This window comes from Neophocaena asiaeorientalis, unplaced genomic scaffold (assembly GCF_003031525.2).
Source record: "Neophocaena asiaeorientalis asiaeorientalis breed wild unplaced genomic scaffold, Neophocaena_asiaeorientalis_V1.1 scaffold363, whole genome shotgun sequence".
In the NCBI taxonomy this organism is placed as follows: Eukaryota; Metazoa; Chordata; class Mammalia; order Artiodactyla; family Phocoenidae; genus Neophocaena; species Neophocaena asiaeorientalis.
Window position 1 is genome coordinate 1,654,943 of NW_020172006.1, and position 24,520 is coordinate 1,679,462.

The following is a 24,520-nucleotide window of genomic DNA, read 5'->3' on the forward strand; positions in this document are numbered from 1 at the left end:
CCTCTTAGCACACAGTGCCTGGTGCAACACATTCTGCGCTGCTCTTAAACTGCCAGGAGGCGCCCGTGTTCTTGGGGAGGGTAAGCTCTACGTGTGAAATCACAGCACTCTCTCCACAGTTTCTTCAAAGGGACCAGGTTCTATCCCGAGGGTCTGCACTGTCCTACCAGTTTCAGGGTTTCAGAGAGAACCGTAGTACCTGTGGCTTGAATGAGGTTTGCTCTCAAGCAGGAATTTGCATCTGGGATCAACACACCCCCATGAGCCAGTATGAGGAAGTCTCCTCTGGGGGACTTGCAGACTTTCTTAAAGCAATATGCCCATCTTTACCCATTGCTAAAGCTCATTAATTCCACAACCCTGAAATTCATCAATAATTCAGAGAGCCCAAGTGAGATTAACAATCCCCTCTGGAACGACTCACACCAGGCATTTGCCAGAGCCAAAATAATGTAATTTTAAGGTTTAGAGAAGGGCTAATAAGCTTTTGAAAAGAAACGATGCCCTTTAAATGACAGGGGACCGCTTTATCTTCAACCTCCTGCTTAAGCCTAGGAAGAAGCCTCCCTTGAAGCTAGAAGACTTTCAGAATCCTTGAAGGTATTTATTTTTTACTTAAGTGGTAAAGCAGCTATGCAACACACCTAACACAACAAATGTCCCATTTATGTTTGTTTCTCTTTCTGGTTTTCTTGTGCTTTTTCATCCCTACCGTCACTTCCCTAGACAAGGTCACTGTTTTTTCCCTCCTAGATGACAGCAACAGTCTCCTAATTGGTCTCATTGCCCCCAAATGCTCCTTTTCAACTCTTTTTCACAATATGGCCAGATCGATCCTTCCAAATCACAAATGTCATCAAGTCATCGTCCTGCTTTTAAAAGCGGGATACCATGCTTATGTTACGGCCCATGGTCTTGGTCTATGAGGCCCTGCCTAAGCTGGGGAGAGCTCTTCTTGCTAAGTGGCCGTGGGACTTTCTCTATCATAATCGTCATCATACTTTGTTGGAATTATTTGTTTTAGTGTCTTCTCTGCGAGGCTGGGACCACTTCCGTTGTGTGGCATCCACATTTCCTGGCACTTAGGAGGAGTTCAACATACTTGCTGAGTGACGGTTGTTTCCTCAGTGTCTTCCAATGCAAGTGGAAAGCAAAGAACAAAGGCTGGTTTGTCTCTGAACTGCAAAATACCCTACTCTGAAAAGTCTGGGGTTTGCATTATATCGGTCTCTGAATTCTTTTTTGGGGGGGAGTTACTGGTACCCATTATACCAGAAAGCCAGCCAGATGGGGCTTGGTCCAGACCTAGATTTTGGCAAGAAACATTTGTCTTTTAAAGCAAGTTATGATTCACTGACCTAATCCAGCTCAAGGTTTGGTGATATATTTTCTGAACTAAAGATCAGAACGGGTGGTTTGAGAGAATACGGGTCACTTCCTGGCGAGGTTGCCAGTTTGGAAAACAGTTTGGAGGAAGAATTTTGGAAATTAATGGGACATTCTCGGTGACTTACCGTGACAGATGAAAGAATACTGGAAATACGGATTAGGCCAGGAAACACAAAATCCTGGGTTCTGCCACTTACTAAGAGTGTGATCCAGAATGGGCCACTCAGCTTCTTCAACTTTAATCTCCTTCTCCAATCAAATGAGTATATCTATTCACTTGAAAAAATTCACAGGACTCCCTTAAGACTCATGGATATGGAAAAACCTCACAAAGTAGGAAAAAAAATCCACCAGCTATTAAACTTAATCCATACTGAGGGTTCCTCTGATAATGATTATGTGTGAAATGCCTACTTTAAAGAGGCTCAGAGGTGCTACTCTTTCTTGCTGGAATAATCTTATTCTTGGTTGAAGGCCAGTACGTGAAATGCGAGGCAGCTTGCTTCTCAACACCATTGGATGGGCCCTAGTACCACCTTTGCTGTATTTGGCAAAGATATTCCAGTTGAAAAGCATTTAGTCATTGATGTTTCCCTAAAATCCTTGCCATCACTTTTTAAACAGCAGTTGCCTATCTCTTATTAAAAGCCAATTTAACCTTTTTCTTTACAATTTCAAAAATTAGTCTGGTTAATGAAGTCCTTCTCCAAGTTAACGGTGAGGCTAAGAATATGATGATAAAACAGCACAGCTAACATTTACTGAGCATCATTCCTGCCCACGTGCTAAGCACTTTATATTCATTACTTTAATCAATCCTCACGCCAATCCCACCAGGCACGTCCTGTTTTCCTCATTTTATAAAGACTCTGAAGGGAAGAGAGGTTAAGAAACACGGCCAAGATCATCCAGTTCATTAAGTATTGGAGTTTGGATTCAAACTCAGGCAGTCTGACTTCAGAGTATGTTTCCTTAACCAATGAGCACATATTTGGTGCCTGGGGCTGTGTGAGGGCTTGAGGATAAAAAGCTGAAGATGGCATGGCATTTCTCCTCTGGAAGCTTGGAGCCTTTCTGGAGCACACATATCTGATCATTCTGAGACTTATTCCTAGAGCAATGAGGCCTCTTTGGAAAATTGGGTACCATCTACTTAATGTAAATGTTTAAAACAGAAGGAATTACTTGGCCCGTAGGGAACACTCTTCAAAAATAAAACTTACCAAAGTCAGGCCTTCTCTGAAAAGGAAAGAAAAATCCAAACAAACAGACCATTCACTTCCTGAGGTAAGGGGTCTGTTTTCCCCCATTTCTCCAGAGCCTGGCACAGTATCTAGCACACAGTACTAGTACTAGTGGGAATGGAGTTCTTAGGATTTCTTAGTTTGCTCTGGGGTCTCTTCCTGTCTCAGGCCACCCACCCTGGCTCCCAGCATCTTCATTCTGATGGACCAGGGGCCATAACGCATGGGCAGGGTGACATGAGATGGGGTAGAAAGGGTGAGGGGGTGTATCTGTGTATGGGGAGAGAAGGACAACAGCACAGTGGTAATGTCACAAAACAGACTGAGCACCTGGGGCAGGGGAGAATGACACTCCAGGTATATCAACCATCTTGTGACCAAAACCCCGCCCTCTGGGCAGTGGCTGCTGTGACAAAGCCTGGGATGTGGCAGCATCGAGACACCTTGCTTATGGGGTATATATACATTTCTAGATACGCATTTCTTCTGTCTGTTATGCTCATACACAAGCACACACACAAAGACAACAGGAAAATAGAGGAAGAACACCATACCTTTAACTACCCTATCCAGATAGTGCGCTTGGGAAATAAAAGACAGCACATTTAAGGTAGGATTGAAAAAGTGCAATACTGCCTGTCACATAACCATGCCAGGTGCCAGGGAGACAAAGGGGGCTGCACCCCACATTTGGGACAGACCTGCCAGGGTGGGGAAAATAAAACCAAAGACAGGACAACACGAGAGAGAAGGAGGGAGAGCAAGCACATTCTCCAGGAAGGGCCAAAAGGAACGTCAACTCACTCTCTGATCCAGGCGTTTGGAAATGTGATCATATAAAGAAGAAGACATACGGATAAGGAGAACAGCAGAAAAGGGAGGATGGGGAGCTGCAAAAGTGGCTACACTCCTGCTCCATCAGCTTTATGGAAAACTAGAACTTGCCCCTTTGTCTACCCAAAGCAGCATCCACCTTCCCACCAGGGGACGCAGCGGGACAAGCGCGAGGGCACCCTGCATGGGCAGAGGTGACCCCAGGAGGTTGGAATTCGGAAATAGGCAAAGTGTGAGTCACCCCTGATATACGCCAGGGAAGTAGGTTGGGTCTTTGGTCAAATATACTGCTAGCTTATCTGTCTGCCATTCTTGTATTTTCCACGGACCCATGTGCCCACATAGACTCGAATGAAGAATGCGTGGTGTTCTAAGGAAGATGCATCTCTCCTCTGCATCTTACACAGAATGTGAGGTGCAGGTCAATGGATGTGGCTGTGAAAGACAAGAAAAAGAAAAGAAAACCTGACTCCTTCTCAATGCTGATTAACTTAAAAGGTAGAATGATGTATGCTTTGTTTTCCAATGCATACATCATTGTTATCATCACACATCATCACTGGGGGCTTATATCCAAGCACTGAATTATTCGGCAATCTAAGGTTTTGCTCATTTGTGAGGATGGGTGTCAAATGTGGCTCTGAACTAAACCTACTGTGCATATACATGGGTGCCTGGCTCTGTGCTTGGGGCAGGGCAGACCTCTTCATTCGCAGCATAAATCAGTAACAGCATTTCACCTTCCCTATTGGGCTGTGGTCACAGCCATTGGAGGAGCTTCCCTAGCACCTCCTTCTCTATACCTCCTCCACATGTGTTCCCACAAAGGCTGGAGAGATGGCCATTCCCTGATGGGCTGATGCTTTCAGCCGGGCTGGTCCCCACCCTTAGCTCGATTTCACACGTGAATCAAAAGTCCATTAAGAGAGGGCTCAACTGCAATGGTGAGGCCTTATCTGGAAGCCCTAGGCTTCTATAAAGTGTAAGAACAGTCTCCATAAAAGAAATATAAATTTTATGTTTTCAATCCTCTGGATAGGACAGACACTGTGGCTGTTCATCAATATATATCTGCCTCCTAAGACTGGTGGATGAGAGGGTAGGTTCTTAGTTCAGGCACCCAGGTGGTCTGTGCTTCAAGAGAAAATATGTTCCCGGAGGCTGCAGAGCCAAGTGGAAAATTGGGAAGAGGAGTTTTTGCTGGGTCTGCACGCTTCCCCTTCATTCTTACAGATGCTGCACAGTCCATGAGCTAACAGGATGTAAGAAGGGAAAGTGAAGGGGAGTTGTGTATTAAGCAGGACTGAACAAACAAAGCTGTGGAATGACAGACAGTGAAAAACAGCGTCAGCCCACATGAAAAACCACCTAGGAAGCATCTCTGGTGAAGGCGAAGACTTTCTCGATTCTTGGTGCATCTGTCACCTGCGTCTTAGTCAAGCTCATTCATCTAATTTTGCAAAGTGATCTAAAAGTGCTTAGACATCATCTCCCAGGATACGCCGGAGGAGGACCACGACACAACACACAGATCTCCTGGCTCAGCTGGTGTTCTTAGCGTGCAGATCTGCAGAGTTTTGTGGAGGGTCATAATCATAGGTTTTGCTAATGACACTGAACCCAGCTACAGATGAGATGGAGTGAGCCTAGATTTCTCTCACAGGGTTGGCAAGGATGACTCGGCTGGACGAGACAGGCATCACTGGGATTCGAATGACCATACCACTGCACAGCATCCACTTGGAGGGAATTCTCCGACCAGAAAAACGTCTCCAAACTTAACGGTGATATCATGGCTCTGGTGATGAGTAGAGATTATATCCACTATATAGGCTAATCTCCCCAAACCCAGGGGCTGACCTCAGAGAGCTCCCTCTCTCTCTCTTCTATTGCTATAAGAACTATTTAGCAATAAAGATCTCTATTAAATATGCTTTTAGTACCTTTAAAAAATGCTTACTAATTTCTCAGACCACAGGCAGGAACACCAGCCAGTGGAAGTGACGGAGGCGCACTCAGGTCGTAATCAATGTTGTGGGTTTCGGGAGACAACAGTGGATTCCACAAATCCTGGGATTCCTTCCTCACACAGTGACCTCAGGCCACGCTGTGAAAAAAGCTGATAACAGCCAGTCAATACCAAGACCAAGAGCTTCCTGGGAATGGAAGAGAGCTTCCTTGCCTCTATTGAAAATGAAAGTGGTAACTGAGTCTTTGAAGTCCAATGCCATTTACTTATAAAAAGGCATATGCAGAAGTCCACACTGCTGTTTCTTTCACTGTTTGAAAAGCTCGGCACATATGCCCTTGACTCAAGTCACGTAAAATTTCATCGTGATTTTAAAGCACTAACTTTAAGAAAAGATGACGCCAAGTCCCTAAGCTTGCGTTATGGATGGTGGATTCAGGGCTTCCCCAAATTCCTTCATCTTTCTCCTCCAGATTTCAGGATGAAGACGATGGAAGCAGAGTCATTTTCCTCTTGGACCACGTGCTTCTATGTTCCTGTCACTCTGCAGTGGAGATAGTGGAGGCACACAGCTATTTATAAGACAAGCTCTGGGCCTTAGCACGAGGGTAGCCTGTGAAGTCTCAGATCTCTTTAGCATTTCTATGACCTCCAACGTGAAAGCGTCTTTCCTTCACTTGCCTGTACCAATAGAAGTTTCCAGAAATTTCTCTTAAGATAATCCCAAGAAGCTTCAGGGGCCCCCATCAAAGGTTGTGAAGAACATGGCAAGAAGCTTATTCTTCAGGAGCCCCCGTTGACTCTAACAGCTGTATCATTGGTACCCGTTAGGTCAGGTGAAACAAAGATCATTATGGCAGGTGATGACTGGGGTGGCTACAGTCATCTGAACTCCTTTCAGATGGATGACAAATCATCAAAGAGATGTTCTTGTTAAGTTCTTGGATACATGCATGCTCTTCTCTCTTTGGACGAAGGATCAATGAGGAATAAGTGGCCAATGGCACCCACCCCGAGAGGGGCTCACGGAGCCCACTCACTGGTCTCCAGTTTCCCACTCCTACCACGTGTGGGCTGAAAGCTCCCAGGACCATCAACTAATCAAGTTCTTGCTCTGATAACACGGGGTAGATCCCTGTCCGTTCTCTCTTTCTCCGTGTCAGCATCTGTCCTACAACTCATGGCTCATGACGTAAGAGAATGCCTCTGAGGAGGGAGAAGCATAGGATTGTCTCACAGGCGCTGATACCTCGTGAATGCTTGTGAGCTCGTGGTTAAGGATTGTCTGATTACAAAAAAGAAACTCAAGAGCTACTGTTCAAAAGTGGACAAAGAACTCCAGAAGACCGTGTGGCCTTTCTTTATAACTTCCCTGCATTGGGAAGTCTGGCTTTGCTCGCTCTGGTGATTGCATTATCAGAGTATTATTTTGATCTTTACTCCCGGAGGAGGATTTGTTTGAGAATCAAGATTGATATGACTGGACAGTTCTCCTGGAACCTAGGAAATACTTCTGCATATCTGGCATCTTGAACAATCACAGCTTTGGGGTCAAGGTTGGAATTTTACACATGTAATCAGGAGCCAGCATTTCCCACATGCATTTTGGGACCTCACAGACAAGGGGCAGTGAAGTGAACAAAATAACTATCATAGAAGTGATCCAAAATGTTGGTGTTTTCAAAGAAATAGGAAAAATTAAACACTTTCTTAAATTTAGCTATGATTTTCAGCTTTCTCTAAAGAAACTGGAGGTCAAGCCCCAGACTTAAGAGACTCATAAAATTCCTGGAAAAGACATCCAAAAATACGTTTTTGATGACTCTGTGTTGACCATATACTTGAGAAATGGATCCTAATCAATCCATCTGACCTTAACTTCTAGACTAGGGAAACTGGGTTCCATATACACAAGTGGATGTATTACTAGTAAGTAAGTAAGAGTGAAAATGAAAAAATCCTTTTTTATTTGTGGGATATTTTTAGGAGCAGGTGATGGGTGTGCAGTCTGTGGGCAGTGGAGGAGGGGCCGGAATTCCATCACCCCTGCAGGCCTCCTCCAGCCACCCCACTCTGTGATTCACAAAGGGAGGAAATGAAGCCCCCAGCGACCATGTGGTCTACCCACGGTGCTGTCACCAAGACTTTTCTTGAAGTTGCAAAGAGACAGATAATTCCTAACGTAAGGAATTAAGATTTGAAATAGTCTTGCTTTTTGACAAAAATATTGTCATGAAAGAGGATGCCACTGCCAAATATCCTTTCGTTCTGAAACCAACCTGTTTTGAGAAAAAACAGGGAGCTTCCATAAAAGAAAAGGTGGACCCAAGCCTCCAAAAGGAGATATTTAATTCCTACTATATAATCTGCTCTGGGAAATGTCACTGGGGTAAGAAGGTTTTTAAGCCGGGGACTTGACCCAAAGGAGCCCAGACTTGTCTTACTCTTTTATGCCAGCTGTTAGGGAACCAAGTCATTCTTTCCCGTTTACGGAGGGCAGCAGTGTGCAAATGAACAGGCCTTGCTCTCTTTGGATCCCACTGCATGGAGGTCTCTGAATCAGCATCGTGGCTCCTGGCCTCTTCTCTGGTATGGGACAGAACCACATTGAAAAATACGAGCTAGCTGTGCGATGACCCATCAGATAATGATGAAATCTGACAACAATTAACACTTTGAATTTCTAACTTTTCACACCAGCAGTTTTTGCTTTTCCTCAATGATCCTCGCAGGGAGTGAAGTTCCCTGGAACGTAAGGAAGTGCTTCTTGTTACCATCAAAGATTAAAAAGGGGTTTCTCCTTCTCCTATCTATTCTGAAAAGAAAAAAGAAGGCACCGCCATTGTTTCCCTCGTTTGTATCTCGTACTCCTTCCCTTCCATCCAGCAAGGTTACTGAAGTGTTCCTTCGGCACTAGGGTGTTGGGTTTCTAGCGGGGATGCAGCTGGCCACGGGCAGAGACGCACAGAGGGCAAGTTGCCATGCGGGGAGATTAGACAGGGTCAAAGGAAACGCGCACCACACAATGAAAGGTAATAGAATTCCGAGCCAAAGTCCTTTCATCTGAGCCACTATGACTAGTCCTTTACTTCTTCAATGTCCTGTGACAGTTTTCTGGTATTTATGACTGTCAAGCTCCCTCTTGAATCGTGCACATTTACCTTGGTGTATTTCTTATCCGGAGAGGAGAAAACATCTGCAATCCCAAGGAGGAATCTGCTCTTAAAGAGTGACAACAGGGTGTGCAGGGGAGGTGGGAGGGGCTGGTCTGACTCCTTGGCATCAAAACAGAGATGTTCTTCAAGCTAGGCTGAGGAACATCCACGAGACACTAGCTGGAACACAGCCTGCCCACAAGCCCTGCTACGAATCATCTGTGACTGGACACAGGGAGAATTTCCGTAAATCCCTCGTCATTTGACTCAGATGAGATGCTTTAACCTTATAAAAGTCTGACATCCAGAAACTTCTTGGAACTTGGTAAGGTGAGCCGAGGACTCTATAAGCAAGTGATAGAAAACAGAATGCATTCTCTCTGGGCTGGATTTTGGTTTTAATAGGGATGGGTCCCCTCTGGGCTGGGAGGCTAAAAGGTCAGCTTGTCCTTAGTCATGCAGAAAAGTGAAGGTGAAGGAAGGGCAGAGTTGAAAGAAGCAGGTGGGCCTCTCTGGTGACTAGGGCTGCTTTTCTTTAAGAGGTGTCCAGGGCGGGCGTGGGATAGGATGACACTGACAGAAGGAAGCCACCCAGAGGCGCACAGTGAGACAGCGCGGCGTGTTCTGCTATGGAAAAGCAGGGTGGGCTGCCGGCAGCTATGGAGCAGCTCTGGACTCTGGTAAGAGTGTGGCTGGCCAGCTAGCTGTGGGACTCTGAGACCAACCAGAATAAGAAGGCCCAGCCTCTGGGAAGGATGAGAGCCAGAGGCCTCTGCAGAAAACCTGGGCTTTGTCCTGCAAGGACTGCAGAGCAAGCAGCTGGCGAGGAGCTCCTCCCCAAGGCTCAGAAAACCAAGCCTCAACTTCCAGTCCTACTTCTTAACAGTTAAGTGACCTTGGGCCTCAGGTCCTTGAAAAGGCGGGGGGTAATACGTGTGCCTCCACAGGGTGATGGGTGGGAGTGGGACAGAACGCAGTTAAAGCCCTTAGCACAGTGCTCGCCACACTGTAAATACTCAAAAGTCAGAACCCACTATTATTAATATTAGGAAGTGTAAGGTATTCCACTGCCATTGATAAAAAGGGAGATGGTGTGCAGGCAGGGATGCTGAATAAAAACTAATTTCAGGCTGCAAAACAAAAGGCATGCGGCCTAAAACAATATGAAATAAGAGGTAGCTCCATTTGCTCAAAATTCCTTTGTCCCTCATAATCTTTGGGGCTTGCCTCCCAGTTTCTGTAATCAAGAGGTGACTGTCAGAGCTGGAGAGGCACCCGGAATCCTGTCTCCTAGAGCCATGTGCTTGCCATTTGATCACAGACCCTTCCTTGAAAAAAATGGAAGGGGAAGAAGTTAAAACACACATACACAGACCAGTTGATTCAATAAAGACCTTTTGGTGAGTGTTCATTCCAGGATAATAAACCAAGCAAACGTCTGGCTGTGTTTAAAATCAACAAAACCAGCAGGAAAGGCAGAAAGAAGGGAACAGAGTGATCAGCTTGTTTTGAAAGCTGCCAACAGTGCTGCTTCAGCAGGGGCTGGTGCCAAGGAGCCACCAGGAGAGGAGAAAGGAGACAAATGCAGACGGGACGGAAGCCGAGGACAGGGGAGGGGGGAGATCACAGGCCTAATGGGATGCAGATGTGGCCTGGGGCCTGCGGGAAGCTTTCCCCAGGATCCCAGGCATCTTCGGGAGCTCCAGCCTAGGAGGCTACTGGGGGTGTTCAGCGCTAAGCCCAAGACCTCCCAACCAGACCATAAACTTGATTTAACGGCTATGTTTATGGAGTACTGTACGATGTGGCAGCCTGTACTAAACTCTTTACGTGCATTATTATCCCCATTTCACAGGTGAGGAATCTGAGGCTCCGAGAGGCCTTGGGACTTGCTCACAGCTGCTAAGGTAGAGTCATCTGCCTCATGCCTGAACCCCAGCTCCTAACACAAAGTTATACTGCTTTTGGCCCGGGAAGGGCTAAACCCAAGGCACGCTGACCAGCTAGCTGAGATCGGGGAGATGCAGGGTGGGAGGGAAAAGGTTAAAAATGTCCTATTGTGAGTTTGAGTCCCACTGATGTCTAGGAAAAGCCAACCATAATGTCGTCAGATGAAAGGACTTTTGGCCCAGTTCCCACATGCGACAGGGGCCCCGAAGTGCCCGACAGACAACGGCACCGCGCAGCCCTGGAGAAGGTGCGGGGGCTGGCCCTCATACCGATGGTGCAGTGCTCGCCATTCCAGCCCGGGCTGCACTCGCACTTGCCGTCCCGGCAGGTCCCATGCTCGGCGCAGCGCGGGTGGCAGGCGCGCTGGTCGCAGGCCGCCCCCATCCAGCCGTCCTCACAGCGGCAGGTGCCCCCCACGCAGACGCCGTGGCCACCACAGTCGGCCGCACAGATCTCTGGGTGGGGGGAGGGAGAAGGGGGAGAGAGAAAAGACAAGTATTGAGCCAGTCGTTCTTGGGAACAAGGGTCACACGCTCTGTGAGCAGTCGCGATTCCAGAGGCTCAGGAGGCTAATCTCTGTGGACAAGGACCCTCGGACAAGAACAGTTCTCCAGCCAGAGGCCTGTCCCGAGCCCCTTTCCTCGCCAAAATAGGATGGACTGTAGGGCTCTGCTCTGTTCACTTTTCTCTGTGGCCAGCCTGTCCCCGCTTCTGTGCTTACCGCTTCCAAAGGGGACCGCCCTTCTGAACAGATGCGAGGAGAAGTCAAATTTAATTAAAAACCAGTTACGTGTGAAAACAAAGTGAGGATGAGCCAGGCAAAGTGCCTGTGGGTCTGGCTGGGGTGCATGATGGGTCCTGGGCTTGCACTTCATTCCAGCTTTGACTGTAATTGAGATGGGAGGAAAGGGGAGGCTGGACCCCCGCATCCCAGGGGGGTTCTCTGGTGCTCTGCTGGGTTTATGTTCAGTTCCCCTGCTCACTGCTTCATCACCCCAACTCCAAGCACCATCTAAATGGCTTTTCCCATCCAAAGCAAACAGCTGGACTGGGGGTGGAGGCACTTCACAGCCAGACTGGAGCTGCCCAGCCCTTCACAAAGGCCCGTCTGTGAGATGGTGCAAAAGACACACGCGACCTGATCCACAAGCCCCTTGGGCCCAGGGCCAGCGACAACTTCACGGTTACTCAGGCAGAGGTTGTGAGAGCTTTGAAATACAACTCCTTTTTAGGAAACCAGTTGAACAACTGGGGCCCCTGATGCTCTCTGCCAGGGCTGTGATGGAGACCCTGACTCGATTCTGTGCCTCGTGGCCCAACATTCTTCAAATGAAGATCCCAACACCTTTAATTTCTTTCAAATTAAACTGACTGGCACCCACGTCAAATTGCATTTGCACATTACCCCTTCCAAGCTACACTCCTGGCTTGGAAGCTACTAACAGTCCAACTACTTTTGAAAAAAAAATTAAATTAGATCTCAGAGGCTCAGAACTTCCATATTAATCTACAAGGCAATGGCTAAAATGTTCAAGAATTAAAAAATAAGCAAAACAGTAATAGTTCCTATTTATGGTGTGTTCCTATGCCTGACATCTTGCCAAGCAAAGCAGCTGGAAAGGGAGTTAATGCGTGCAGTACCACACTGGGTTTCTCAGCTCCCCAGGGGAGAGAAAGGCTGCTGTAAAATGTGTGCAAAGAGCCCTGACCTGGAGCCAGGGGACCTGGGTTCTATGCCAGACTCAGGAGCAGAAGCTGTGTGGCCCTGGGCAGGTTCCTTGACTTCACTGGTGATGCTGCCTCACAGCACCTCTTCTACCCATCAGGGTTATGCTGAGCATTCGGTGAAGTGGACAATAGAAAAGGGCATGGCAAGATCACTAACTCAGGAAATATTTCTCAGGACAGTGAGCTTTAGACTATGTGTCCAAAGACCAGGTTTGTGAGGTCTGTGTCTGCTCAGCCACGGATCTGCTGTGTGACCTTGGGAAAGTCACTTGCCCTCTCTGGGTGTTGGTTTCCTCATCAACTGCAGGGGGGACCTGATGGCATCTAAGACTGTGGGAGTCTATGATATAAACATCCTCCACGTCACACAGCACGATCTATCCCTAAGGCTTGGCTGGAGTGTCCCTCCTCCTCTGAGAAGTCTCCCACGATTCACTCAGCTGTTGTTCTCTTGCTCCGTGCCTTTCCATGTGACGTGGTAGACTGCTTCTCCATTTCTGCGTGTCTCACTGTCAGACTCAGGACAACCTGAGGTTGGATGAATTCTGATCACCTCTAGGCCTGGTACCCAGCACAGATCTTGGCACAGAACAGACCCTTAATTAAGGTTTGCTGGATAATGAATAAATCCATGTGTGCCTGGGGCTACAGGTGCCTAAGAATTTAAAACAATTCAGGTACACCCTGCTCAGCCTGGCTGAGAGTCAGTCCAGGTCTATCCGTCTGCTTATCTCTGGTGGGTTGCCCTTGTGAAAACTTCCCAAGCGAGCGTGGAGCTGTGGAGCAAAGTGTCAGGACACCCAGCAGCCCTCCAGGAAGGGGATTTTCTCAAGATGCTCTTCAAGTTTCCTTCCCTTCTTGCTCACATGGACAATGTCCTGGATTTTTCTCAAGATGAAGAATGACAATCTCGGGTCCCCGGGTCTCCCTACGTCCTAAGTCTGAAATTTCCATCCCTCCTGCACAGCGCTGCAAGGGCATCGACCCAGGTGACTCCGGAGGCAGGGCCTGGACTCAGGGCTGGCTGGGACTTTCACCTGAGAGCCTGGAGGAAAGATCAGCTTAGCATTCTGGGGGGTTTACTCAGCACATTTTCTAGGTGGTAGTTTATGGTGTGAAAGTAAACTTCCAACAAGCCTTCTGTTCACCGAGGTGTGAGCCTGGAGAGGGACAGGCTGTGGGGCAGCCTTCCTCGGGGCGCTTGGAGTTCACAGTCTTGGTGTTTTGGGCTGCGGGGCACTTGAAGGTCACGGGCTTGAGAGCAGAAGAGGCAGGGCTTCCCCAGCACTTGACGGCCTCACTTCAGGTCCTCACTACTGGGTAGTTCATTCCTTTACTAGTTAACTTTGAGGCAGTGTGTGTGAAAGAGCGTAAGACTTGGAATCAGGTGTGACTCCAAATCTTGGTTCTGCCAGTTGTGGGACCTTAGACAGCCTCCTCAACTGCTCTGAGCTTCATTTTCTTCCTCCGTAAAATAGGGATGATGACAGCACCCACTTCAGAGGGTACACAGCCCTGATATACAGCTCATACCGATTCCTTTATTCTTCCAGTAATAGTCCATGCCTGCCTGCTATTTGCCAGAAACTGCGCCGGGTGCTAGGAATACAGAGGTCAATAAGACACAGTCTCTGCCCCACAGGAGATCATTGCCCAGACAAAGCCCAAACTGAGTGCTAAGATCAGCTGAGTAATCTACAGCTGTTACTCACTTCGGCACCTTTCTGCTTACGTGCAATGAAAAAAGAACCGTGAATCTTAGGATCAGACAGATTTGGTATCTATTCTTGGCTTTGTCACTTATTGGCTGGGTAATCTTCAAGGTGCAAGTTAGACAATTCATTGACTCTCGATTTCCATTTCAGTAAAATGAGGCTAGTAATTCCCACTTTACCAATCTTACACGGCTGGCGTTAGATCAACTGAGGTAATGTATGGAAAAGCCATTTTTGGCTTAATAACTTAACACTTATATCAGGTTTTACAGTTTACAAAGCACCCTTCACATACAGTTTCTCATTTAACTATCACAACAATGCTGGCTATTATCCTTCTTAGAGGTGAGGCTACTGAGACCCAGAGAGCATAGGGGAACTCTACAAGGTCGTGTGTTCATCTGGTGCTTTCTCCTCATTTTGACAATCCTCAGGGCAAGGCTGCAAGATGAGCATTTTACAGATATGGAAACTGAGTCACAGGCTAGACAGAGGCAGGCTCATTTTACAGATATGGAAACTGAGTCACAGAATAGACAGAGGCAGGCTCTCCTTTGAGGGAACCTCCTGGTTCTTCCAGCAGATCTCCCCTCGTTTCTGGCCCTGTTGTTTATCCCTTGTTACGTTCAAGTCAGACCCTGGCTATGGGTGAGATGCAATGAGATTCTTTACACAGAGTTTCCCAGACACCCGAGCTCGCTTTTCTCCTCTGGAGACTGCGGGGCTGTCCCTCCAAACTCTCCATCTCCCCGCCAGTTTACACTAGACATGCTGCCTTGGCGCGAAGCTACAGCTGCCTGGTGGCTGAGCACCCCTCCATTAGTCCTTTACAAGCTGGGTTGTGAGCTCTTACACATTTTAATGGAAGGGGCCTGAACAGGGTGACCTTGACGTTTATGCGGTGCTAACTGATGGTAACACAACCTGTCAGTGTTGAGCTTCTCTTCTGCAGATGGGCTCTCTGCCCAAGTGCAGGAGACCCACTGCCTCACGACGGGAGTGGAAACCTGAGATTCTGCTTCATTTGGTCTCAAGTTGTAGGCCCCATTGTTATTTTTTTATGTACCTCAATTTTTTTTTTTTTTTTTTTTTTTTTTTTGTCCTTGAAATAAAAGGAAATGCTTTATTTTTGCTTCTCTGATTCTGCTTTTACACTGAAGCAGATATAACTTCCCAGAGTGGCTGGTGAAAACCAAATAGGATGATGCTAAAGAATGTGCTTTGACAGCTCCTGTGCCCTTCATGTAATGTCAATGGTACTTTGTGAAATCTGGGTCACAGCTCCTAAGTCTCAAGTTTGCTCGGTTGTAAACTGGGGGTGACACTGACTACTGCAGAGAGCTGGTGGAGGAATCACCCTCATTTGCTTCATTTCTTGAGCGCTCACTGGGTGCAAATCTAAGGGTGAGCAGGCACTGGGGGATCCAATGGTGAGTATGACAGACACGGCTCTTTCCTGACCTCAAGGAGTGACATTCTAGCACGGCAGACGGACGTAACCTAATTGAATTAAATGCGTTAGGATGAACAGAAGTGAAGCTTCTAGTATGCAGCCTGGCACATAGTCAGGATATGATAAACTGTGCACACACATATCCTTATAAGAAAGGAAATGGGGTGCAGTGGCAAGTGTTATCAGACTGAAGTCAGATCAGATGTGAATTCTGACTTATGCAACACACCTGGCACAAGCAAGCATTTGATAAAGGCTAAGCGACGGTCATGTGATCAACATCGGCACTGTCTGACTACATGCTGGACGGTAGGGGCCTGGGAGGAACCCTCTGACGTACCATAGAGTACACAATCCATACAGTCGACACGGATTCAGATTCCGACTCTCCAGTCTCCTTGAGTCCTTGCGGAGCCCTTGGGAGAATGACTTAATCTCTCTGGACCATACTTCTTCACCCCCAAAACAGGGAGAGTAATAATGGTCCCCTACAGGGTGAGTGAGTGGTGGTAACTGAAGGAAAGGGTAAATGTGAATGGCTCTATGTAATCTGTGTTATGTATGTTGTGTTCCGAACATTAACTGATTGATGGAGACCTACGGCATCCTGTATCAGTGCACCTCCGAGTCACCGAGAAGGGAAGCATCTCCCTGAAGAGCAAGATATTTTCTAGCAGCAGAGCCTCAAAATTTGGGTATGAAACTCTTTCTCTGGTTACCTAGCATGGCACCATCAGCCATGACCATTAAAACCCAGGTAGAAGCCACCTGTATGTGTAGCTTTGGCTTCCTCTTAAAAGCGGGTGAAAATCCCCAACTGTCCTAAAGTGTCATTCCAAGTCTCTAAAGTTCTTGGCTGAACTATACAGGGCCTTGGAGAGCAACCAGGTCAGGCCCAAGAACACCCTGGCTCTTCTCCTGGGGAAAGCCACCCCCCCCCAAGCACCTCCCCTTCCCCACCCCACCTCTGCCCTGCCTCACTGGTATCCACGTCTGTCTTCTCTCTAGACTGGAAGCCCACCTGATGGCAGGCTCTAGCTTTTACTCATCTTGGTTCCCAGCAGCAGGCACCAGGTCTGGCAGAGAATGAGCTTTCAACAAATATTTGTTGAAAGAACAGATGAATTTTTAAAAAATCTCATGGAAGAGGTGTTATGTCAGTTGGCTCAACTCTATCCCAGCGCCATATTGTACAAAATTTATTTGGTTAAATATATTCACACAGAGGCTCAGCCTTCTTTGTGCTTAACCTTCTTAGAAACTTATCTTCTCCAATCTCCGACTGATAGCTTGTAACCTTAAAGTGTCTCAGTTCTTACACCCTCACACACATCTTCCTTCGCACCAATGCCCGTGTCATACCTGTTCCCTTTCTATGATGTGGAAGCAGGTGGACACAGGACGAAAAGGGTGGGAAAAATATATGGTTTGGCTATTGGTTAATTGTGCTCCAAAGTGTATACACGAGGAAAAAAGCTGCTCCAGTCTCCTCTCATTAAATGTTAATCCCCATATGAACCTGGATGAAGCCTGGGACCTATCACAGCTACGTTTTAATTTGTCTGGACTTACTTTACAATCCTGTTCATTAAAATAGCTGGTAAGGGAAGCTGTGCCTCTCCCCTAAAGGGAAATACTTATATATAATTTTCCCGTAAAATTTCTTTGACTTGGAAAGATGCTCAAAATTGACACAAGTCGGGGATAGAGGGGACCCCACACAAGGATCTGTGTGCTTTCCTGCTGAGTAAGGAACTGATACAGGTGAAGCTGTCTTTGAAATTCAGGGATGTGAAAGCAGAGCCTTGGCCCCATGTGACCTCCTGGGCAGCCCTTTAATAAGTCTGTATTTAGCACTAAAAGGGATAATAGGGAAAACTGTTCTATTCTGCTTAGGACCCAAGGTTCTTAGAAGTGACCTTAAGAAATTTTAGTAAGGGTTAAATAATTTTAAATGATTTCCACTAGGATTTTCTGTTGCATCACTAGCTCATCTGAGTTAGTGCCCAGTTTGGGGGATTTCTCTGAAATCCTGGTCCTTGAAAATTCCTTGGGGGAATTTCTCATGAAATCCTTGGACACTTTAAGTCCAAGCTACACTAAACAGCATTTGAGGCAAAAATAAGGAGAAACTGTAGAACCACTATTGGTGGCACACAAATATTACCTCATTAAATCCTCACAACATCCCTGCAATTTTATTTTCACTCCCTTCCCATCACTGAGGAAACTGCTTGGAGAGACTAAGTGACTTACTCAAAGGTACTTAGCTAGAATGAAAGGTGACTATGATTAACACAGCTTTTTGGTCTGTGAACTGTGGGATCAGGTTTAGGCAAAACCTCAGCTGTAATCTGACATATTTCCTTATCAATTATGTATTAGATCCTCACCTCAGCTAGACTAGAGAATCTCTGAAATCAGAGTCTGATTTCACCCTGACTCAATGTTTATCATGTTAAGTACTTTTCCTTTTGTTTGTCTGTTTATCTGTCTTTTCAACCTCCATCCATCCATCTGCCTGTCCATCAGCTCATCCATCTGTCCATCAACCCAATCATCTAATCATCCAATCAGCTATTAAGTCAACAGGCCATCTAACTGCCCATCTACCCATCCATCCATCCATCCATCTATCCATCCATCCATCCATCTGTTTGACCTGGGCTAGTTAATGCATCTTTCTGTGCCTCAGCTTTCTCTTCTGCAAAAAAGGATAGAGACACCAACACCTCAGGTTCATGTGAGGCTTAAGAGAACATCATGTAATGTGCCTAATGTCATGTACATCTTTTACAGAGTAAACACTCACTACATGGCAACTATTTTACGTTTATGTGCTAGAAAGGGCCAGGGGAAGGGAGGGTTTGAAGATACTGTGGAGAGCAAGGGGAGGACGTGAACAACTGAGGTTCCTCTCAACAGCCGGAGAGGACTGGATCTGGAGCATAATCAGAAGGACAGGCTTCCTGGGTCCCTCATGCCCTGGGGAGAGGTAAGCGGCAAAGACCCGTGTAAGGGACAGACCAGGAAAATGAGAGAGCACTTCAACCACGGCCTCCATATTCTCAGTGAGGTGGGAGTCTCTGCTGAGGAGGACGCTAATGGATAGATGTGGACATCTGAAAGAGTCCCCTGGGGACTGAGTGTAAGAACTCACAAAGTACCAGAAGAACTGCAGCTCGAAGGACCCAGGAGGGGCTGAAGATCGTGAGCATGACATGATTTGGCTTAAAGCACTCGGAAGCCCGGCTGTAAGATCAGAGATGGTGAGTGGCTGGAGTGATCCTGGGTTTTGCAAGGTGGATGTGGAAGAAAGGCACAGAAACAGGGAGCCGAGAGTGAGGAAGGAAGACAGCTGGAAGTAAAGGACTGAGGGAACAGGGGGAAATGAAGGAGGAGGAGGGTGAGTCAGGAGAGAGCTGATGCTGGGCAGGAAGTGGCCTGGATGTGGCCAGGGGCTCCCCTTCAGGTGGCTTTAGGGGTTAAGAGACAAAAAGAGGAGGAAAACATAGAGGAGCAGTTTTCTTGGTCAGAGCATGAGAAGGTATCTTAGAGATTCTCTAACCATCCTGTAGACAGGAAAACACGGGCCAAAGAGAGGAAGTGCCTTGTCCTTGGCCACACAGCCATGTGCATATTAGTACTTGAGTAAGAACTTAATGGCTGCCTTAGGAAATAGTCATGTAAGGGGCCAGCTAGATAAATGGCTAAAGGCGGGGAGGCCTCACCACTCTTTGGCCCCCTCCTCTGTGCCTCTGCATAGGCTGCTTTCATGGTCTACGTGCTCCTTTCCCCCAGTCTTCACATGTTGAAGTCTGGCTCCAATGCCACCTCCTCCCTGAAGCCTCCTTCCAGAGCCCACACTGGAAGGGGCTGCATCTCCTGCCTTCCCAAAGCACTTTATGCAAACCTTTATCAGGGTTGTTAGTCTACCTGCGTTGCCTCCAGAACCCTGCCATCATCAGATTAGTCTCTGTACTCTGTAGTGAGTCTCACACAGAAAATGTATCTTTTGACTGCATCCATGTACCGCCAGATTCCAGTGGTCTGAGGCAGGGCACTCCAGTAACTATCCAAGGTACTATGATTTTGCACAGGGCAGAGGCCTAGATTTGGGCAAGCTGGGTATCAAAGCCTTCTTTGCTACTTCCCGGCTCTGGGAAACAAACATTGCACATATCTGAGCCTTATCTTGGTCATTTATAAAACGGCAGTAATGAATCTTAAAATTGATTTAAAAATATATTGAGGACCTACTATATGCCAGATACCCTTAGAATCTGGGGATTCAGAAATTGTATTAAGTTATTCCCATCCTCAAGGAACTCAAGTCTATCTAGTTGTATAAATGAGCACAACAAAGCTGGCCACCATGCCTGGCACACAGTAGGCCAATTACAATTTAATGCTCACTTCCACAGGCCAGATATCCCTGCATTTTGAACAATTTGGCTCGAATATAGCACCCACTCTCTCTCCCTCCCTCTCCCACAAAATTGGGCAGATGGCTTTTTAGTCTCAGTGCAGGTTACAGGAAGAAGTCAGGAGGGAGGAAGGTATAGGAAAGGAGCATCTGACTTCCTTACAGTAATGAATCTTCTTTTGACATTGAGGCCAAACCCAAGTCACTCTCCCGTGCTTCTCAACTTCCATCCCTATCACCTGAGAGTCAGAGCGGCTCCAAGCCGTGCTTCGGTCCCCCAGATCTAGATGGCAGAAAGCTAATGAGCCTTGGAAACCACATGGCCTTTCACCTCACTCAAGGAGCTCAGAAAGCTTTCAAACCACGCAGAAAAATGGATTGCAGTACGTTGGTGCAGAGCAGTCTCCAATCTATTCCCCCAGGACTAGAATTTCAAGCTTTATGAAGCACCTATCACAGGAAGTAGTAAGTCGCCTCTATTCACCTTAATTGGAGGGTATCTGGCTTCCTGATTAAAGGAGTTCAAAGCTAGCATGGCGGAGGCCTCCAAATACGCTCTGACTTTGCAGAATGATAAAGGACTGGTGAGCAGAGAAGCCAAAAAAGGTAACTGGCCAGGGCTGAACCACTACCCCACTGAAAGGGCCCAACTGGGTATACTGAAGAGATAGCTGATGTTCAGACCTCCAGTCCTGATACCCTTTTGTGAAGGTCCACCTCTCCACCTCCACCATGGACACCTCCTCCTAGAAGTCTCCCAGGCACCTCAAACTGCATGCCAATATTAGAATAAGCTTTCTAAAACCAAACCTGACCACGTCACAGCTCTGCCTGAAACTTTTCAGTGCCTTCCACTGACAGATAAAACCTAAACTCTTTCAAGGCCATTCATCATCTGATGCCTGCTAACTTCCTTCACCTCTTCTCCCTCTCACTACTGCCACAAATATCCTAAGCTAAGCTACTCCAAACTGTGTTTCTTTCCTAGAAAATGCCAGGATCTGTCTCATCTATGTACTTGTTGCAAATCTTTGACTTCCACAATGGGCTGCTGCAAGGTGCTTGCCTCTTTCTTCCATCTCTGACAATTCAAATCCAACCTCCATCACCCACCTTAAATCCCACTTCCTCCAAGAAGCCACCTTGATCACCCCGGCTGAAAGCAACTGCTCTTTTCCTGAACCCCTGTAGTATTGCCAGGTCCACCGTGGTCATGATCCAATTTACATGGTTCCTGGCAGTGTCACCAAGTGAAGTGGTACCTTGTAAACCTGATACCTGATCCATGGTCAGTATTGGCGTAAACCTTGGTAATAGCCAATGGCAGGATTATGCAGGGGATAAGCATGGGTTCTGAACCCAGAGAAGGCTGGATTTGAATCCTTTCTTTCCCAGAGTGCCTTTGGGAAAGGCACTCAAGTTCCCTGAACCCTGGTTTCCTGAGAATAACACCGTCTGCAATTTCAGAGGCTTATATATTTGTTGTTTGAATAAATCATGAAGCACATACATGGAGGAGTTCTGTAAAATGTAAACAAAATTTCCATTCAAAGGATAGTTATTATTTTAAAATTACAAAGTTACCATACCAGCCGTTTCATTCAGGAAGACAGCCAGAGATTTTGTACAAGATATCAGCTTGGGCATCCAAATAGAAACCTAATTCTGAAGCCCAATTTCAGAAGGGCTTAGATCTGCATACTGAAGAGCTCCAGTTGTGATAGAAAATGTTCCAGGGCTGTCGGCGGGAATTCTACTAAATTACAAAGCTGCCAGCTTCTGGTTTATCAACCTTTGACTCTGGCAGTATTTAGTAGCACGCCTGTTTGGGACCAATTTCCCAGGCTTTGATTAAATGTTAGGAAGTGACCATCTCATTGTGTCTGAACGTCCACAGTACTTCCCAGGCAACTGGTGGGGTCTTCTCTGCCTCCTTCTAACACACGCACTTCTTTCTCTGCTTCATTGTCAGTCTCTTGGATATTTATTATTCTGAACTTTGAGTTTAGGCTGTCACTTGCTGTTGGGAAAGGGCACAGGAAATGTCAAGTCTCAATGGACATGATTCCTTGGGTGAAATTCTAACCTAGAGTTTCCCCTCCCATAACATACCTATACAGAAATAGCCCAGTCTGATCGTTTCCTTTTGATGTTTAATTGGATGTTGGTGCTGTGCTTTCTGGGCTGAGAAGCAAATGCTTCTCAGAGAGTGAACAATTCCCGCTACACAAATGCGACTTGTAACAGGGGAGAATGCTCAACGCTGAATCTAATTTTCTCTCCCATCCATGAACAGAAGACAATTTCTCTGGCATTACAGCATCTCACTCAGTCTTTCTGTCATTAGTAAGAATTAAATTCTGTTCCCTCAAATCTAAACGTAATTATATTTTGCCTCGTAAATAAAATTGAATTACCATTTTCAAAATTTAGGGCTAATGCAACTGCTATGTTTAGAGCTTTAATTTTTTTTAACCCTGTTGCTACTTTCAGTTTTGTTTTTTTTTTTTTTAATTGGGCTTATTTTGCTATCAATTGTGACTTCATTTGGTAACAGAGCTTTTCTGTTCCATATCTATCTGGTCATTATTGTTATTAATTACGCTTTGTGATTTGCTTTTCTTTTTGGTAGGGGAGGAGAGTAATAGAGAAGAAACTGGAAGCTCAAAGGATCTGAGTTTGAATTTTAGAAGGTCTCGCTAAGCTGAGGTAGGACCTAGGCCATGATGCACTGAGAGAGTTAAAGAGCGAGCCCTGACGTGGAGTCTGAAAGGGAAATCTTCAGTGCGCGTTGAAAGAGTTTTTAATTTGAGATTTTCAGCAAGACATTGAGTGGACTCCATGACTGGGACCCTGCCTGCCTCCCTGGCCTCACTTCCTCAGCTCCTACTCTCCAGTCAAACTGAAGGAGGACCGCTCTGTACTTCTGCACATGCTGTTCCCTCTGCTTGGACGGCCCTCCCCTCCTCTTCCACCAGGAGCCCCACCTCAGTCCCCTCTCACAATCTGGCTCACAAGTCTCCATCCTGGGGAAGACCTTCCCAGGTTCATCTCTGTCCCCCTCTTGGCCGAGGGCACACTCCTGCCCTTGTGCACCCCCAACCCACCATAAATGCGACGGTCGGAGGCCTTAACACCTCATGACTCCGTGTCACCTCCTGAGTGGCCTGAGGCACGCTGATCCCCGGGGCCTAGAATGGTCCAGCACATGAGAGGTCAGGAAGGGCTGTGAGTGAACGGAGGGGGCGTGTGTGCTTGTCAGCAGTGGGTGCGCATCTGGAGCTCTTCTGGGATGCTCTCTGCGGAGGCTGTGCTCCTCTCTGGAAAAAGCTCAGGAAGCTCAGTCCCTGAGCAGAGGCCAATGTTAGCGCCGTAGGGCCCTTGTGCTGGTGTCTGGGGATAAATGTGTCAGCACGTTAGTGACTCTTCACTTAGACGCGACGACCAGAGTCGGGGGTTGGGGGGAAGGGGGGTGGGTAGAGAGTCTCAGTAACCACAAGAAAACTGAGCCTCCGAGAGAGAAAGCAAGTTGTTCAGGTCACACAGACTCCAATCCAGTTCTGGCTCCAGACCTTCACCATATAAGCTGCCCTCAAACTTCAATTGCTTAGAGTTGAAGGACTGTTTGGCTAATTTAGACTTAGTCATGCATTCGAAAAAATATACATTAATACTTTATTTATTGAGTGCTTACTGAGTGCCAGCCACCATGCTAGGCATTTTATATATACATATTAAAACTAATTTGAAAAACAGCCCTGCAAGGCAGGTCTCATTAGCCATATTCTTTGGATAAGCTCAGTCTTGAAATTCTAGCTTGGTCCCACTCCAAATCCCATGCAATTCTTTCTGACTGCACATGCTACGCCCAAATCCATACCACTGAATCTCTAAAAGATCTCCACCTGTTATTCCATGAAACCCAACTGCAATGAAATGATAAGAATCATAAACCACCAGCACGGGCATTTTACAATCAAAATCTCTGCCAGGTACTGCTTCTGTGAGCCAGCAACCCAAAGGAATAAAATGTAGTGAGAGGGCCCTCTCAAATAAAGGTCATTTATGGAAGACAAGACTGGAGAGAGCTTGTAGAGAAGTGGAAACGGGGAATGAATTTATGAGGCTGAGGACAGAGATGACTGGGCTGGGGTGGAGGGGAAGGAAGACCCGCGTGAGAGCCAGTGAAGGGGCAAATGATGGGTTTAAGGGATCGAATCTGATATGGTATTCTGGAAAATGCCACAGAGCCTGAAATCTTCTTTAGAAGATTTTAGAAGATTTAGAAGTCATTAGGCTCTGAAAGAAAGGTAGGCTTTTCCAGTTTTAAGGACCATCTCAAAGAGGTTAAATTCCTCCCCTTTTCTAAGGCAGCTCTGAACCAAGAGGGTGAAAAGCCAACTAAAGCACTTGAGGGGGCGGGTGTGGGGAGGGAGCCCTTCTGCTCCGCAGGGCTGCTGAGCGTGCCCCCTTTATGCAAATTGATGAGGCACCCAGCCCAGCAGGACCACTCCCTGGGGAAGGTGGCTTGAAGGAGGTGAAATGATGCCAGCTCTCATCCAGGAGGGGCTCTGGCTGGCTGGCACTGCCCGTGAAATGAACATGGGCTAGGTCTGGAAAGTGAAGGACGGGGCCCAGAAACTTGGTTTTAGCTTTG

General features: G+C 46.9%; 1 protein-coding gene across 1 annotated transcript in view; it reads right to left on the minus strand.

Moving 5' to 3' along the window:
- The window catches only part of TENM4 (teneurin transmembrane protein 4), a 383,303-nt gene that overhangs the window by 106,907 nt on the left and 251,876 nt on the right, over positions 1-24,520 (minus strand). Inside the window, exons 12-13 of the mRNA XM_024749719.1 lie at positions 10,811-10,996; positions 3,188-3,214 (exon numbers count right to left, since the gene is read on the minus strand). Coding sequence (XP_024605487.1) covers positions 3,188-3,214; positions 10,811-10,996 — 213 coding nt within the window. The remainder of the gene's footprint in view (positions 1-3,187; positions 3,215-10,810; positions 10,997-24,520) is intronic.